Source organism: Symphalangus syndactylus, chromosome 23 (genome assembly GCF_028878055.3).
Source record: "Symphalangus syndactylus isolate Jambi chromosome 23, NHGRI_mSymSyn1-v2.1_pri, whole genome shotgun sequence".
In the NCBI taxonomy this organism is placed as follows: Eukaryota; Metazoa; Chordata; class Mammalia; order Primates; family Hylobatidae; genus Symphalangus; species Symphalangus syndactylus.
This window is the reverse complement of record NC_072445.2, coordinates 23,278,884-23,297,973: the sequence shown is the minus strand read 5'-3', so window position 1 is coordinate 23,297,973 and position 19,090 is coordinate 23,278,884. Positions and strand designations below refer to the sequence as shown.

The 19,090-nt window shown below is 34.6% G+C and overlaps 1 protein-coding gene and 1 long non-coding RNA gene across 3 annotated transcripts in view; one reads left to right on the top strand and one right to left on the bottom strand.

The window, feature by feature from the left end:
* Positions 1 to 19,090, bottom strand: part of LOC129473411 (uncharacterized) — a 190,041-nt gene that overhangs the window by 137,768 nt on the left and 33,183 nt on the right. The gene's annotated exons all lie outside the window — the stretch shown is intronic.
* The window catches only part of CRISP1 (cysteine rich secretory protein 1), a 35,471-nt gene continuing 20,151 nt past the window's right edge, over positions 3,771 to 19,090 (top strand). For both annotated transcript variants that reach the window (XM_055263879.2, XM_055263878.2), the window contains exons 1-2: positions 3,771 to 3,877; positions 15,878 to 15,945. In XM_055263879.2, coding sequence (XP_055119854.2) covers positions 3,868 to 3,877; positions 15,878 to 15,945 — 78 coding nt within the window. In that variant the 5' untranslated portion in view covers positions 3,771 to 3,867. The remainder of the gene's footprint in view (positions 3,878 to 15,877; positions 15,946 to 19,090) is intronic.

Here is a 19,090-nt window from a genome sequence, read left to right as displayed (position 1 = left end):
CCAGTTTGAGTATGTCATCTTTTTGTATTGGCATCCTAGCTGACACAAATTCCAAATTAACTGTATCTAAATCTCTACAGTCATTTTTGAGAAAGATCCATGTGATTGCTAGACTTGGTATTGGTTAGGAAGTTTGTTTTTGTGACAGTGCAATTTATTTGTCTATCTTTCTTTCTTAGTCTGTTTGGCCTGTGATAATAAAAATAACTTAGACTGGGTAATGTATAAAAAACAAAAATTTATTTCTCACAATCCTGGAGGCTGGGAAGTCCAAGATCAAAGAGCTGTTATATTTAAGGTCTGACAAGGGACCTGTTCCTTATAGATGGCACCTTCTAGCTGCATCCTCATATGGCAAAAATGGCACAGGCACTCCTTCCAACCTTGTTTGGGTTTAGTACCCATGGGATTAGTCTCCCTATAAACGAGATGGAAGGGAATGGAGCCCTTTTGACTCAGTCTTTCCCAAAAGGCCCTAACTCTTAATACAATCACATTAGGTATTAGGTTCCAACATATAAACTTTGAGGGGACACCAACATTTAGACCATAGTACCTTCCTTTTCCATTGACATTTTTGGCATGATTTTTAAACACTTTTACTCCTAGGAAAGAAAGGATACTCTGTTTTCATACTTCCAGCTTTATACTGACATCTTTCTGATAACTTGAGAGAAATTACAAGACTTTCCTCAAGTGGGCGATAGAAAAAACTGAATTTAAAGTTAAGAAGAGGTTAGGGGTAGGAGTATATGATGGCAACTTCCAGGATAGCTGCAATAATCCTTGCCTCCTGGTAGTTGTGCTCTTGTGTGGTCTTCTTGTTAATCGAATTAGAGCTAGACTCTGTGAACAATAGAATATTAAAGTGTGTGACTTCTCACTCTATGTCATAAAAGGCATTGCAGCCTCTCCTGTGTTCTTGCATCATTTGCTCAGGAGTAGATAACTGTCAAGTTATAAGGATAATCAGAAGCCCTATGGAAAGGCCAATCTGGAGAGCAACTAGGGCTTCCCACCAACAAACAGTACCAACTTGCAAGTCATATAAGTAAATCAATTTGGAAGCAGGAAAGCCATCAGATACATAAATGTCTGCAGCCTCAACTGACAACTGATTGCAATCAATGAGACACCATAAACTAAATGTGCTCAGTCAAGCCATCCTTGAATTACTGATTCCCAGAAACCAACAGACCACATTTATTGCTTTAAATCATTGAGCCTTGGGATTATTTATTATGAGAAGTAGACAGCTAAAACGAAGTTGAATAGAAGGATAAATGTATATTGACTTTCATTCTGATTATGAAAGCTGTAAATTGTAGAAGAAGAGGGGGAAAATTTCAAAGGGCCATTAATCTCCCAGCGTTCTTAAAATTCAGATTCAAAAACTGACTTTGGCTTTATTTTATGTGCAACATAAGTTTGAATTTGTTAAAGTCTAGAGTACTTTTTGACCTGAGTTTCTGAGCAAGTCTAGAGTCACTGAGCCCTTGCAACATAGAGGACTTTGAAGCATAAGCACAATTTTACTGAGTGATATGAAGAAGCAATCAGACACAAATGGGGTTATTGTAGGTAAGAGTTCAGTCATGGAGAAAGTGAAGAGAAAGGAGAGGATGTCTGTGTCCAGTGGATAATTAGAATAAAGCCACAGCCAGAATATATGCAAAATTATTTTACAAATATGATTTTAAAATCACATTTAACACCTGAATGCTTCCGTCAGTGTGTATTATATATTTGTGCTTTCTAAAATTTTTGTTAGCCAATCTCTGAGTAAATGATTGATTTAAAGGTTCTTTTTAAAATGGATATATTCAGACAAACATGATGTGATTGTAAACACACTAGCCTTTATCTATCTCTCAAGATTTTTCTGGGATAATCCAATTAGAAATATTCTATCATGTTTTTATATGCTAGGTAAATGTGTCAGATTATTATTTTAGGGAAAAAAAGTTATTGTAGATAATTTCCTACTATGCTAAAAAGCTTAAACAGAAAGAGAACAATCTATGAAAATAGGAAATTTATGAACAGAAACAGCCAACTGGCACCCATGTTTGGGACTCACATGCAAATCAAGTTATTCTTTGCTTTCCAACACTTCTCAAATTCTTTTAAAACCATATTTGAAGCTGGATAGCAATTCTATATGAAGACATCAGTGTTATAAATACAGACATCATTGTGTTGGGTAGAGCAATGCCAGGAATTGACAGGACCAACAGATAAAACCAAAGCAATTAAGTTTCCATAAACACTTGACTTGATGTTGAATCAACGCTCTCCTTTATAAACAGCAGTTTAGCAAGAAATAAATGACAATTATACATTTCCAATATATAAACCATGCTGGTTTGGTGAAGTAATAGCATTCTTTTCCAGCTTTCTTTTTACAATTCACTTTGTTGGAGAAAGTTGCTCAATAATTTGTTAAGTGTTAATTTCAAGATCATGTAAAATTCCTTAAAGTCCATTAAAGTTAAGCTAAAGATAATTCATCTTATCTATGAAGGAGTTTAAAGATAAGCTGTTGTATGTTTTTAGATTAACACCATCTCCCTCAACCAAAAAAAAAATTCTTCTAGCTATAGATGAGCAATTTTTAGTATGTTTAGTTCTCCTTTCCTGTAGATGGTTTTCTGGACATTCATTATATACTTTAGCAAGACCAGAAAGTTCTATCTTAAGAGCCTCTGATCTTTCTTTTAATTTTTATTTCCTAACCCTCACCCCAGAACTAACACAAAATAACTTATGACGACACAATTCTTACCTTATTTTTACTCTTTCCTTTTAGATATTCAATTGCCCTTTCTTAAGCAAGATACAAGAAAAATACTTTTTATTAAATAATAATGTCTCTTTCTTACAAAGAACAAAGACTTAATTCATAATTTTAAAAAGATGCCAGCAAGCTATGACTTCAATATAAGTGGCCATGCACTCACATATACAAACATTTCCCAAGTTTTCAGAATAATAAGGCAATTCAAAAACATCTGATTATACCTAGTTTCAGAGTAAATTTTCTATTCTCATATGTGATTTCTGTCTGTGTGATATTTCTTTCTTTGTTCTAAATGTCTTGTGATATTTCTCATCATGTGACTCAAATGACTTCTGGAATTTTTAGTGTTTTACAATTTAGTGTTCAGTATTTCTAGACCTCTCAAGGTAGTTAGTTGCTTCCACATTGTTTCTGGACAAATCTCTATTAGAATTCTCCCAAATTGCAGATAGTTTTCCTTTTAACCAGAAAGTTCTTAGGAAAATGGACTATTTATATTTTCATTCCCAGAGCCTCTCCAAGTATGTGACACATTATAGAACAATTACCAAACTCCATAAGATTGTGTAGTTTATATGTTTGGTGATTCTATGTATCCTCAGCATCTAGAAGAGAGCATAAATCATCTTAAGACCTTAATAAATAATTTCTGAATGAATTTAATAAAGTTGAGAAGTTTCTACCCTTTTCTGGACCAGCAAGTCCTTTTCCCTTACAGTGACCTTTGTTATCTGATTGTGGCTCTGCTGAATCATGCAACTAATTTTTGCAGTTTGTTCCCAAGGTAAAAGTTTAAAATTGGTGAGATCCATTGATGATGTTGCCTGGGTTACAAACTAGAAATGTCCCCACAATCATGATTTGTAATCTTCACAGACTCTAGATTTGTTCTGATTATCATATATTCATGCCTGGTGTCCACCATAAATCCCTTATCTGTTATAGGCATTTACCTTGTACTGACTGCCTCATTGAACAAATCTCCCCTGTGGACTGTCATTTAAAAGCATGAGTACACTACACAGAGAAAGGCTGGGTTCTTATCAGGACACAAATTTAAAGGCTGTATGGACTTGGGTAAGTTGTATAATATCTTTGTCAGTTTCTTTATTTGAAAATAAGATTCATAAGTGACTACCCAATAGCATTGTTATAATGTTAAGTGAGATTACATGCAAAGTTTTATTCTAATGTTATTGTTATCTAAAAGTAAATGTTAGTTATCTCCATGCTTTTAATAAAGGGGTTTATAAGCTAAGATATAGTGTACAAATACAAAGTAATATTACATGTTGAGTTCATTCTCATGAACTTCTTGGGGAGGGCTTAGAAGAAACATTTTTTCACGTAGGGAAAATTACCATATGGTTATATAGATCTGAAAATGACAAGGTAGCCATCTTTTATTTAACAAAATATTGAAAATGCTGCCAAAAGAATTAGCCAGTAATAAGGGGCCATAGTCAAACAGGTAGTGGTCCTCTGTCTCTTTTATAACTTGTCATTTTGTTTTGGGGAGTTGCTAGACATTTAATGGATAATGGCCATAAAAGATTTGTTTTACAAAGACTGTAAGGCAGCCTCTATCAGAACCAAGATAGCATGAAGGAGAAATTGAGAGCTCAGTGGTAGGCCCCAGCAGGCAGGATTTTAAGCTGTCCAAACTTCTTTCTGCAGTCTTTCCATCTGCCAGTCTCCACTCTTGCTTCAAGTCTCCAGGGTCTTCATGCTAGGTCTTGGACTTGTAAATTAGACAACTTTTGTGCCCCACCTCAGCCTTCCTCAACAACTTCCCTTTGGGCCCTTCCTGCTCCCTCACTCCCTTTCCAGTTTCTATCTCAATCCCATTAACACTTTGTACTCTCTGAATTATTCTCTCCAAAACTGCTTATGGAAATCTTACCTTTAGTAATATATACCAAAGCTACCACCAACCGCCTTCCTTTTGTTTTCACAAAGACCTTTTACATATAATGCAATGGATCAATTTGACTATAATGACAGAAAATCATTAGACAAGAGAATTTGGAAGAAATATGACTGCACACTTCAAATAATATCAGATAATCATCAAATAGCTGGAATTTATGTATTACAAATATGATAGTTTGCACATTTAGATTTGTAAAAATAAGATGGTACTCACATTGAAATCTATAACTCAAGGGAAAATAATTTTTGTTTTTGGTGGAAGGTAGCGATCAGAATCCTTATCTTTTCTCTATTAGATATTCCATTGACCTCATCTCTTTTATAAAAATGATCATCCTTTCCCCACTCAATTGCATTTGAGACTTTGTCATAAATCAGATAACTATGTGTGTGAATTTGTTTCTGTATTACATAATATGTCATTGGTCCATTTATCTGTATTTGTGTTACTAGTACTCTGTCTTAATGACTTCAGCATTATAGTGAGTTTTAATACTTGGTGCTGTAAATCCTACAGCTTTGTTCTCCAATATTTTTTCAATGTTAAATCTATCTCAAAGAAGAAAATGCCTTTATGACTCATTACTTTTGGATAACCAAAATTTCTTAAATAGAGCACACACATGCCAACACATGCATAAGCACTAACATAAGAAAATAAAGATTAGCTAGATTTATTTGAATTAGAAACTTTTGTTTAACAAAAGCTACAACTAAGATAGTTCAAGTAATAAGCCACAGACTAAGGGAAGATATTTGTAAAACATTTGACAATTACCCTATCAAGAACATGTAGAGAATTCATACAAGCGAATAAGAAAAAGACAGTCAACCTAATTACAACCATGGAAAAAACATTCAACAGAGATTACACAAAAGATGGGATGCAAGTGGCTGATAAACACATGTAAATAAGCTCAATATCTTGTTATTAAACAAATACAAATTAAAAACTGCACTGAAATAGTATTACACAAACATAATAGATAAAATTGAAAAAAGCTGAGAATACAAATAATAGGCGAGGATATGAAGCTGATGGAAATATGATTTGATAAAACTCATTTGGAAAAATATTTGACAATACCTACTAAAGGAAAACGTGTATACCATACAGCCCAATAATCCCACTCTGGGGTATATATCCAAACACACACACACACACACACACACACACACACACACAGAGTGAATAACAACAGTGTTTACTAAAAGAGATACAGAGAAAATGTTCATAGTTTTATTTACAATAGTTCCAAACTGAAAATAATCAAAATTCTTATAAATAATAGAATGATTAAATTAATTATACTGTGTGTATACAGTGGAATACTCTGCAGTTATTAACAAATACAAACTTCTTCACAAGCAACGCGGATGAATCTCATAAGTATAATAATGAGTAGTGAAAGAGGTTAGACATCAAAAATAGATATTTCACTTATTCAAAGTTTAAAAACTGATAAAACTAATCCTAGTTATACCAAGATAGGTTTTACTCTTGGGGGCTTCAGACGGAAAGGGGTGCAAGGGACCTTCTTGGGTGTTGGAAATCATCTATATATTGCTTTTGGTAGTGGTTACACTAGCATGTACATAGTTGTAAATCAATCAAACTATACACTTAAGACTTGCATGCTGTGTTATATGTAAGTTATACCTCAGTAACTTTTTTAAACAAATAACAGATTCACTGAGGTGAGGAAAATTAAAAAGAAGATGTATTTCTTGTAGAGTTCATGTCTTAATTCTTTGGTTAAGGCAAGGAAGGGACTGTTCTTCACGTAAGTGCTTTCTGAGAAGGTCATGGTCTAACAATTGAATCTATGAGAGTGCATTCCCCAGGGCATGCCATAGGGCAGTACCCAGTTGTCCTCAGTCTTTTCCCTCATCTTTGATCTTTCCTCTCACAAAATATTAACTTTTAGTTGTTTATGATCTACACATTTGTCAACAAGAAACACAATCTGAAACTAAAGGGTAAAGAAATACATTTAAATAATGTATCAAGTTGCTGGTATTATTATCTAAAAATATTTTAAAAGTATTGGCTTAAGATTGCCATTTGTGTATAAAATAATTGTGTTAAGAAGGAATTGATGCTAAAGCCAATGAAGTAATGCTTCTTCTTCTATAATACTTCTGTTCAGAAGAGCTACCTTTACCTGAGTTCAAGCAGCTATGTAATTCCTTGGTTGAAATGGCCTACTTAGTTCCTAGATTTGCAATCTTCCAGGCAGTAGAGAATAATTTATCCCATTGGAACATTGGGATAAGATAAGTCCCGGAGGTTGGACTAGGGCTTAGTATCTCAGTCTGGATCTACAGGGTCTTTTGCCCTGGGCCCGTTTATATTTCCACCCTCACAACCTCTGTTCCAGCTCTGAGCCAAGCTCTACAATTCCAATCTTTAGGTCTGCATCTTTCTTACATCAGCAAGATTTGCTATTTGCCAAATGCTCTATTTCCTGCAGTTTTCCATCCCTTCAGCCTTACCTGATTTTGACCCATATGTCCAGGAATTATCCCAGGGCCCAAAATCTGTACCATTATAATTCTGGGGCAACAGAGATACCTTCATAATTTCCTGTATGCAATCCTCACTCTAAAATGCTTAATTTACTTCTAATGTTGAATTATTAACTTTTACCCTCATATTTTGACTCAGTCTCCCCAAGTGACTATTTTAGACCTCAAGCAAACAAAAATGACCCTCCTGTTTTTTTGGGTTTTTTTTAGCTTATTTTCTCTGAGAAGGTATAACTTTGAGTGTATGCATTTTACCTATTCATTGACCTCAAGCCAAAGCATGGGCTGAAAAATCTAAGGTCCTTTCTTAGCAGTTTCCCTTAGCATAGTTGCCCTAAACTTTGATCAACCAGAATTCGTTGGATATGCCAACATGCAAAGTAACCATAATCCCAGGTGATACCGATTATCCCATAATCATTATCAAGAGATCATAGTAAGTTTTCTTCTGGATGCTTTTAATACTTGCACAGAAAATAAGTTCTGGGATTAATTTACCTAGATTTAGCATTATATCAAATATCTTATATCATAAAACAATGAACTTTTTCACACACTTTTGACAAAAAAAAATCTATATGTAAAATATGCAGATTGTGTGTGCATATATATTTTTTCTAATAATATCAGTAATACTATATATTTTCAAAGGTCTTCTATTAGAATTAATTAGAGCCCATTTATAAAATACAGTATGCTTTCAGGTTTGGATTTTGAAGTACATGTCATTCTGAAAAGAAGAATATCGTGAACTCTAAAGAATTGTCTCATGTAGCCCTGTGAATTTCATCTACATCTCCAACATGTTAGATTTCATTCTAAACAAAAGAGAGTTGATTTTCAGAGAATGGATTTAGCAATATTGTAGAATAAGAGTACAAACTAGACATAACAGTCTAACTTCAGGATTAGTATGATTTTTTTAATAGCACACTGTATTAATAGGTTCTGTGTGTGGTGGGAGTATGAGGTTGTGTCTGTGACTCTTAATATCTGAAATAGATAATTTTTGCAATTGTCAAAGAATAAATTCATTTATTAAATATTTATTAAGCAATTATTATGCATTAGGTAGCTTAGAAGTAAAATTAGGTGTATATTATTATTTGTTAAATCCACAGATTGTAATTGATTTTCAATCCTGGGGCCCAAACTTTATGATAGTTCATGAAAAAAAACTCCTAAAAATGGTAAGGGCATTTGTGTCAAAATAGCCACAATAACATTACTTAGAAAACAAATATTAACAGCTTAAAAATAAAACTTCAACCAAAATCACCATTAAATTACAAATTAATCGTATTTTCAAAATAAAATGGAAATTATGAGAAAAGCAACATAATATTTTACATAAATTATGTTTTTAGGTGTAAATTCAACTAAGTACTGGATTTGTATATAAGAAAAAAGAAGACTTGAAAGACAAAATCTAAATTATCTGTATCAATTTTTGGCTGGTGGAAAACAAGTAAATTTGGGAGAGTAGTTCTTGAGCTTTTCATAACAGTTTTTTGAAGTACAACTGAGGTACATGTAAGTGTAAAACCATGAAAGCATCATAACAATCAAGATAATGAGCACACATCACCCCAAAAAAAAAGTCCCTCAGAAAATACAAAAACAGCAGTTATAGACAGCCTCATAATAAGGACTAATACGAATAATAATACGTCAGCGTATATGTATATATATTATGCGTATATATATATGTATTTACACATATATGCAACATATATAAGGTAGATAGAGATAAATATGTAAAGTAAGAATATATATGCATGTGTGTGTGCATATAGTATGTATGTGGGAATATATGTAAATGTGTGACTACACATTAATCTACTTTGTGTCAGAAGCTCCTTTTCTATTGAAACATAGTATGTGTATTTATTAATGGTGCACATGTGATATTTTGTTACATCCAAAGACTGTGTAATATTCAAGTCTGAATATTTGGGGCGTCCCTCACCTGGAGTATCATTTCCGTGTTTTGGGAACATTTCAAGTCCTCTCTTCTAGCTATTTGGAAATATACAATACGTTGTTGTTAACGATAGTCACCCTACTCTGCTATTAAGCATTGGAATTTATTTCTTCTATCTAGCTGTATGTTTGTACCCATTAACCAACCTCTCTTTATCCACTTCCATGTGCCCCAACCTACACACACACCCTTCCCAGTCTCTGATATCTATAATTCTATCTATCTCCATGAGATCAACTTTTTTTTCAGCTTCTATATATGAGTGAGAACATGCAATAGTTGTCTTCCTGTGCCTAGCTTATTCACTAAGGACCTCCATTCTATCCATGTTGCTGCAAATGCATGATTTCATTATTTTTTATGGCTGATAGCATTCTATTGTGCATATATGCCACATTTTCTTAATCCACTCATCCATTAATGAACACTTAGATTGACTCTTTATCTTGGTTATTGCAAATAGTGCTGAAATAAACATGGGAGTATGGGTATTCCTGTGATATACTAATTTGTTTTCTTTTGGATAAATACCCAGTAGAATTGCTAGATTGCATGGTACCTCTACTTACATTTTTTTGAGGAATCTCCATAATGTTTTTCATAGTGGCTATACTAATTGATACTCTCACCAACAGCATATAAGAGCTCTCTTTTCACTAACATCCATAACTAGCATCTGTAATTGTTTGTCTTTTAATAATAGTCATTCTAACTGGGGCAAGATAATATCTCATTGTTGTTTTAATTTGCACTTCCCTGATGATTAGTGATGTTGAACATTTTTTCATATATTCTTTGGCCATTTGTATGTCTTCTTTTGAGAAATCTCTATTCATGTCCTTTCACACTTTTTAATAGGATTATTTGTTTTTTCACTGTTGAGTTGTTTTTCTTACATATGCTGAATATTAGTCCAGAATATTTGCAAATATTTACTTCCTTAAACATATTGCCATTCACTCTGTTGATTGTTTTCTTTGCTGTGAAGAAGTTTTGCTTAACATAGTCTCATTTGCCTATTCTTGTTTTTGTTGTCTGTGCTTTTGAGGTCTCAGTAATAAAAGCTTTGCCTAGATCAATGTCCTGAAGGTTTTCCTATGATTTTTTTCTAATACCCTTATAGTTGCAGGATTTGTGTTTAAGTCTTTATTTTAAGTTTATTTTTGCATATGGTGAAAAATAAGGGTTCACTTTCATTCTTATGCATACGAGTATCCAATTTTTTAGCACCATTAATGAAGAGGATATCCTTTCTCTAATTAATGCTCTTGGTGTCTTTGTCAAAAGTCAGTTGGCTGTATGTATGTGGGTTTATTTCTTGGTCCTCTCTTCTATTTTATTGGTTCTCTCTTCTATGTATCTATTTTTACAGCAATAGCTCGATTTTTATTTACTAGAGCCTTGTAATATACTTTGAACTCAGGTAGTATGATGACTCCAGTTTTGTTCTATTTGCTCAGAATTGCTTTGGTTAATTAAGGTATATTTGGTTCCATATAATTGTAGGACTTTTTTTCTATTTCTGTGGAAAATGATATTGGTATTTTGAGGAGAATTGTATGAATCTGTAGGTCACTTTAGACATTATGGTTATATTAACAAAATTAATTTTTCTAATTCATGAGCATGGGATTATTTTTAATTTTTTGTGTCCCTTTCAATTTCTTTCATAAGAATTTTGCAATTTTCCTTGTAGAAGTTTTTCACCTCTTTGGTAAAATTTATCTTTAGCTATTTTATTTGAAACACTACTGATTTTTCCATGTTGATTTTGTATCTTGCAAAGTTATTTAACTTACTTATCAGATCTAAGAATTTGGTGGATTCTTTAGGTTTTCTAGATATAAGATCATATCATCTGCAAAGAGTGACAATTTGACCTTCTCTTTCCCAATTTGTATGTCTTTTATTTCTTTCTCTCGCATGATTTCTCCGGCTAGAACTTCCTAGCACTATGTTAAATAAGAGTGCTGAACATGGGCAACGTTGTCTTGTTTTAGGCCTTAGAGAGAAGACATTCAGCTTTTCTCCATTTAGTGTGATGTTAGATGTGGATTTGTCATATATGGGCTTTATTATGTTGAGTTATGTTTGTTTTTTTTTTTGGTGGAGTCTTGCTCTGTCACCCAGGCTTGAGTGCAATGGCATGATCTTGGCTAACTGCAACCTCTACCTCCTGGGTTCAAGTGATTCTCCCAACTCAGCCTCCTGAGTAGCTAGGACTATAGGTGCGTGCCACCACGCTTTGCTAATATTTTGTATTTTTAGTAGAGACGAGGTTTCACCATGTTGCACAGGCTGGTCTTGAACTCATGATCTCAAGTGATTTGCCCACCTTGGCCTCCCACAGTGCTGGAACTACAGGCGTGAGTTACCATGCCTGGCCGAGTTAGGTTCTTTCAATTCTTAGTTTGTGGAGAGTTTTTTGTCAGGAAGAGATGTTAAATTTTATCAAATGCTTTTAAGGAGTCTATTGAGATTACCATATGGTTCTTTTCCTTTATTTTGTTAATGTGATGTGTCACATTTATTGATTTGCATATGTTGAACCATCCTTGCATCCCTGCTATAAATCCCACTGCTATAATGATCATGGTGCATTATATTTTACATGTGCTGTTGGATTTGGTTTGTTAGTATTTTGTTAAGGAACTTTGCATCTATGTTCATCAGGGATATTGGCCTATGGATTTCTTCTTTGTTGCATCCTTGTCTGGTTTTGGTATCAGAGTAATGCCAGCCTCTTAGAATGAATTAGGGCAATTTACTTTCCTTGAATTTTTTTGGAATAGTTTGAGAAGAATAGGTGTTAGTTCATCTTTGAAAATTCGGTAGAATTTAGCAGTGAAATCATCTGATCCTGGACTTTTCTTATTGGTAGTTTTTATTATAATTCAATGTCATTATTCATTATTGGTCAGCTCTGGTTTCTATGGGTCAGCTCTGGTTTCATTATTGGTCAGCTCTGGTTTCTATTTCTTTCTGATTCAATCTTGGTAGGTTGTATTTATTCATTTTCTCTAAAGGAATTTATTCATTTTCTCTAAAATTTTCAGTTGTTAGTATATAGTTATCCATGATGGTCTTGTGGTCTTCTGTATTTCTCTAGTGACAATTGTAATATCTTCTGTTTTTCTGATTTTGTTTATTTTGGTCTTCTCTTTTTTATCTTGGTTACTCGGCCTACTGGTTTATCAGTCTTGTTTATATTTTCAAAAGATCAACTTTTTTTTGACCATTTGTGTATTTTTTAAAATCTCTATTTTGTCTAGTTCTGCTCTGAACTTTGTGATTTCTTCTGCCAGTTTTGGGTTTGATTTGTCCTTATTTTTTTTAGTTCTTGAGGTGCATTATTAGATTGTTTATTTAAAATCTTTCTTTTGTTTGAGGTAGTTGTTTGTCAGTATAAACTTGCCTTTTAGCACTGCTTTTGCTGTATCCCCATAGGTTTTGGCATGCTGTGGTTCAATTTTTATTTGTTTAAAAAATTGTTTGATTTACTCCTTAATTTCTTCCTTGACCCAGTGGTCATTCAGAAGTCTGTTGTTTAATTTCCACATTTTTTACAGTTTCCAAAGATCCTCTTGTTATTGATGTCTAGTTTTATTTCATTGTAGTTAGAGAAGATACTTGACATCATTTCAATTTTTAAAAATTTGTTGAGACTTGTTTTGTTTTGTAACATATGGTCCATCCTACAGAATGTTTCATGTGCTGATGAGAGGAATGTGCACTTTGTAGCTGTTGGATAAAATGTTCTATAAATGTCTGTTAGGTTCCTTTGGTTTAATGTACAATTTAAATCCAATGTTTCTTTGTTAATTTCTATCTAGATGATCTGTCTAATGCTGAGAGTGGGGTGTTGAAGTCCCCACTATTATAATATTGGAGTTTATCTCTCCCTTTAGATATAATAATATTTGCTTTATATATCTAGGTGCTCCATTGTTGGGTGCATACATTTAGAATTGTTACATTCTCTTGCTGAATTGATCCCTTTTTCATTACATAATGAACTTCTTTGTCTGCTTTTGCTATTTTGAACTTAAAGTCTGTTTTATCTTATATAACTATAGCTATTCCTGCTTGGTTTTGGTTTCCATTTGCATGGAGTATCTTTTGATATCCCTTTACTTTCAGTCTATGTCTGTCTTTACAGGTGAGATGAGTTTCTTATAGATAGAATATAGTTAGGTCATATTTTAATCCATTCAGCCACTCTATATTTTTTAAGTGGAAAATTTAATCCATTTACATTCAATGTTATTATTGATATGTCATTTTGTTAGTTGATTTCTGGTTGTTTTGTATATTTTTTGTTTCCTTTTTCTCTTACTGTTTATCATGGTGGTTAGGTAGTTTTATGTAGTGATAACATTTGAGTTTTCGCTCTTCCTTATTTGTGTTTGCTCTACCAGTGGGTTTAATACTTTTGTGTGTTTTCATGATGGTAGATATATTTTCACTTCCATGTGTAGGACTCCTTTAAGCATTACTGGTAGGGCCAGTCTAATGGTAGTAAACTCCCTTAGCTTTTGCTTGTCTGGAAAAAACTTTTTTTTAATCTTTCATTTATGAAGGATAACTTTCTTGGTTATAATATCCATAGGTGGAAGTTTCTTTTTTTTTTTTCTTTCAGCACTTGTTAAATATATCATCTCTGGCAGCAGCAGCTAGGTGCAGCAGACACTTCAGGTGGGAAAGGTCAATGTGACTCCAGAGATGTGGACATGCAAGGACTGTCGGGGCCCTGTGCAGGATGCAGCCTCGTTGGAAATAGGCTCTCAATAAAGGACCCTTCTGTAGCTGCCTAACACTCAAGGGTGTGTGAAACCCATGGGACCCACCGTGAACTCTCCTCTAGAACTGTGCCTTTGGGCAGTCTCCAGGCAACTCTTTGGTAGCCTCGGGGGGTCTGTGAGGGTCTAGAAGCATCCCAATGGCTAGGAAGCAGAAGTCCATGATGAAAATGTGCATTAATGGGGGTCATTCACTTATCCTTTCCATGCATTAAGGAGCCTTTCCAGGCTCCCAGCCAGTCCCAACTGAGCAGACTGCCTTGTTTTTCTCTCCTTCCTTGCTTTAGGTTTTCATGTCACTTATCTGTTGAACACTAGATGGTTTATCTGACGTTTAATTATCTACTCTTTATTTTGGTTCTTCTTTGTGGGGAAGGCAAGTGCCAGATGCGTAGTCAGCTATCTTTCTTGAAGCCCCTCCCCTCAGAATCTCTCTTTTATTTTGCTTTTTTTGTTTCAGTTACCTCAGGGTTAATATTATCTGCTTTACTAGATTTTTTGAGGATTAGTAAGATAAAGGGATATTTCATCATCTGTGTCACCATATTATGATAAATCTTGAAATGTGAGGCTATGTGAACATTTGGAGGGAGAAAGAAAGGAAAGGAAATAGATGAAAAAGAGTGATAAAGGTGAGATTGTTTACATGTGTATGTTCTCTGAAAGAATTGATTTAGAGAGTTCTTCTCATATTGAGCATGTCTGGCAGTCAGCAGGGGAAGCGTGAGAGCAATGGTAAACTACATCACTGGGTGAAAAAGCACGAGTAATTGTCTGCCCTGTATTATTCTGCACAAATTTGTCAATTTGCTCTTTAAAAGTGCTTGTTTTTATAAAATGAGAACCAAACCGTTAGCTTTTTTTGCTTCTCACACAGCAGGATTAATTCAGAAATAAACCTGGCAGATGGTGAAAAGAAGGTGCCGACCAAATTCAATAATCTATACTTATTAATATCCTAGAGTTCGCTAGCTATATTAACTAAAAATAAAAGAGAAGGTACATTAGCTCTGATTTGTCTGACTCATAATGACAACCATGCTTAGCAAGGTGATCAGATATTATGGAATATCACTAAGTCACTTACATAAATTAGTAGTACCAAATTACTCCTCTTCTTTGTAGCTGATGGAGAGTTTAAATTGAATCTTTCTGTGTTCTTATATTAGTTTCCTCTTGCTACTATAACAAGTTATCATAAATTGAATGTTCTAAAATAAATATAGGTTTATTATCCTACTGTTCTTGAGGTCAGAAATTCAAATAGGTCTTCCTGGGCTAAAATCAGGATGTCAACAGGGAAAGTCTATGGGGAGAATCTGTTTCCTTACCTTATCCTACTTTCAGAGGCTATCCATATTCCTTAGCTTGGAGTATCTTCCTCTATCTTCAAATTCAGCATGACTGGTCAAGTCTGTCTCATGCTCATCACTGACATTGACTCTTTCGACTTCCTCTTCAACATTAAATACTCTTGTGATTACATTGGGTCCACCTAGGTATTCCAGGATAATCTCCCTGCTTTAATGTTAGCTGATTAGCAGTTTGAATTCCATCTGCTACCTTAATTCCCTTGTGTTATACAATATAACATATTCAAAGGTCCAGGGATTAAAACAATTTATATTTTTGAGAGTATACTATCCTTCAAACAACAGTCCTGCCTTTCTATCTGGGTCCCAATGACTAACACATTAAACCTTGTTCGGATCCTAAAGGTTTCTTTTAGAAAAAAAAATGCAAACACATGTAAAAGTGGTTTAAATAAAGTTTATTACAAGATGTTGTCCCATGAATTGAGAATGATCTAAAATTGTGTTATTTTTCTTTCAGGGATGGAAATTAAACACCTCTTGTTTTTGGTTGCTGCTGCTTGCTTACTGCCTATGTTGTCCATGAAAGTATGTGAGGATTGGATGTTTCATAATTACTTTCTAAATAAAGATAAGAGCTAACACTTTAATAGAATTCACCACGTTAGAGGCACTGTTGTGAGGCCACTACACCCATTACTCACTTTGTTTTCACAATAGCCTGGTTAGTCATGTACTCATCTTAATACCATTTTATAAAGGAGAGAACCAAAGAATAGGAAAGTTGAGTAATATGGCCAATATCTGAGGACTAGGACATGGCAGGGCCTGAAATTATACTTAATCAGTTAGCTCTGTGGGTCCGTATCTATTTCATTGTGGCCTCTCTGGATAACACAGGAAAAAAACTGAGAATGCAGATTAGCTATGTAATTTTTTACTATGACAAAAATTTAAAGCATCAAAATTAAATATAAAGTGGAAAGGTGCCAACAGCACAAAGAGCGACGTGAGGAGCTGATTAGCAGTTTGAATTCCACTGGGTACCTTAATCTCACTAATAATTAAAAACAATAATCTCACTAATAATTAAAAACAATAACTTTAACAGTCACAAAACAAAAGTAGAACACTCAATGATATAATATTTTATGATCAGCCAATAATATTCACCTTTAAATAACTTCAATGATATAAAGAATATATATTTTAATTCACCCAAAATTTTATGACAAACTGAAGTAAATAACTTTGGTATAGAAAATGAGTGGCTTTTATATTTTCATAGGCCAGGTAGAGAAGTAAGAAATAAAAGGCACTTAGTTTTATTGTGGAAAGAAAATCCATATGCATTAGGCTATTAGGGTGTTGGTTTGGTATTTGGTTCCTATTACTCACTCTTCTTCCCCAAAGAGAGACTAGGTGGAGCTCCTGTTTAATGCCCAGTAATCCTCCAGTAAGCTGGAATTAGCATCCTGAATTAGAGTCCTGAATAAGACTTCTTCCTTCCCACTGATTCTCTGACCGTTTTACTTCCCCAGTATGGAAAGGTGACCTTCATGCTTCATAATAAGGAAAAAGCTAACCTGAAGTGTAGCCACCATTCCAGAGGAATGGGAAAAGGGCAAACAGTCAGAAACCTATATTTGCCATCAAGACCTAGTACTAGGCTATTTAGACCACTTAGGCCAAGTTCTGGGAAACAGCCTGGCCCAGATTGTCATGTGAAAGAAGAAATTAATATCACTAGTTAAAAGTCCAGAGCAAAGAGCAGATAAGCAGAACCCTAACCATCCAAGGGAAACCATACCCAATCTGCTTTTGACCAAGAATACAAAAGAAAAAGTAGAAGGCATTGATAAAACAATATGTTTATGCTCTATAACAGAGAATTATTAGAATATTTTCATACATTTTATAGATAGTTTGGTCATAAAATAAAGGCTTAAGAATTTTAAATTTAAACAAGAAGATAAATTAAGCCCCCAACACAAATTTATTACATAAACTTTAAACATGAGTCCGAGTTAAAGTAAATAATGTGTTCCAATTTGCCAACAAAAATAGTATTATGCTTTCTTTTTTCAAACTCCAAGTAGAAAGCAAATAGACTAACCACAAGACCTGAATCGTATTTTTTTTTTTTTTTTTTTTTTTTTGAGACAGAGTCTCGCGTCACCCAGGCTGGAGTGCAGTGGCGCAATCTCGGCTCACTGCAAGCTCCGCCTCCCGGGTTCACGCCATTCTCCTGCCTCAGCCTCCCAAGTAGCTGACTACAGGCGCCCACCACCACGCCCGGCTAATTTTTTGTATTTTTAGTAGAGACAGGGTTTCACCATGGTCTTGATCTCCTGACCTCGTGATCCACCTGCCTCGGCCTCCCAAAGTGCTGGGATTACAGGCGTGAGCCACCGCGCCCAGCCCCCTGAATCGTATTTTAAACTTCCACCAGTGGTAGTGTTTGTTGGGATATTAAGTATCTAATGTATCAGAAATTGTTTTTACTTTTTATATAGGTAGTTTTCCATGACAATCTGGTAGATGTTACACAAAAAGTTTTTTTAAGGAAAACTATAGAGAGTTGTGATCGGGTAACAGGCGGGCTGAATCTTCTCTGAGTTAGAGACTTATCTGAGCACACGGTATTCCTGCAATCTGAAGAATAAGTTGGCCTTGCAAGCTAACAAGTTGTACTATCAAAGGTACAGGCATGGGCAAATATTCTACGGCAGGAAGGAAACTGGCACATTCAGATAACTAAAAAAAAAAAAAAAAAAATCAGAGATAAGGGCACATATCCTAATTAGAGGCTGAGAATAAACAGAGTATTCAAAGGCCTTGTTAAAGATTTTAGTTCCTCTTTTTATGACTGGTAAACTGTTGAAGACTTCTAACAGTGAAGTGACTCCATTGTGTCTGTGTTTTAAAATTTTTACTCTGAATGATGACTGGAGAATGCATTATGAAAGAATGGATCAAGGAGTGGGAGAGAGACTATAGACACAGTAAAGCATTAGTGGATTCTGGGAGGCCAGTCAAAAGCTAGACAGTAGCCACAATCAGTCCAGGTGAAAGAAGCAAAGAAGTCTGAAAGGAAAGAGAAAAGTAGAGTGTTTTGTTCCTTACACCAAAAGAAAGAGTATTTCTACACTGAAAGTTTAGTCAAAGGAGTCAGCTGCCAATAAACCAAGTAGAATAAAGTCATTAAAACAATATTGCATATGCAAATTGAGCTTGTCAGAGATTTTAATAGGAGTATTTTCAATGTAGGGTTTCCCAACTTCAACCTTATTGCCATTTTGTATGGGATAATTATTTGTTGTAGTGAGGGCTGTCCTGGGCCTTGCAGGAATTTAGCGGCAGCATCCTTGCCCTCTATTCACAAAATGGCAGGAGCACTCTCCCTCTATCATGCCCATCATGACAACCTCAAATTTCTCCAGACATTGCCTAATGCCTAAGCAGCAGGGCAGGTGGATCACCTAGGATAGAGAACATAGTATTGAAAAAATTGGGGGAGGTAAATGCGAGGCTCTATTACTTGGGCAACTGTAGACAGCCAGAGTTGGCAGTATTTTCCAGAATATTGATAGGGAAAGAGAGTAGAGACAGAGAACAATAGTTGAATGGGAAAGTGATGTAAATGAAAAGATAGTTGCTTGTTTATCTGTTTTAAGAAATAAGCAGCACGTAGCCAGTCATGGTGGTGCACGCCTGTAATCCTAGCTACTGG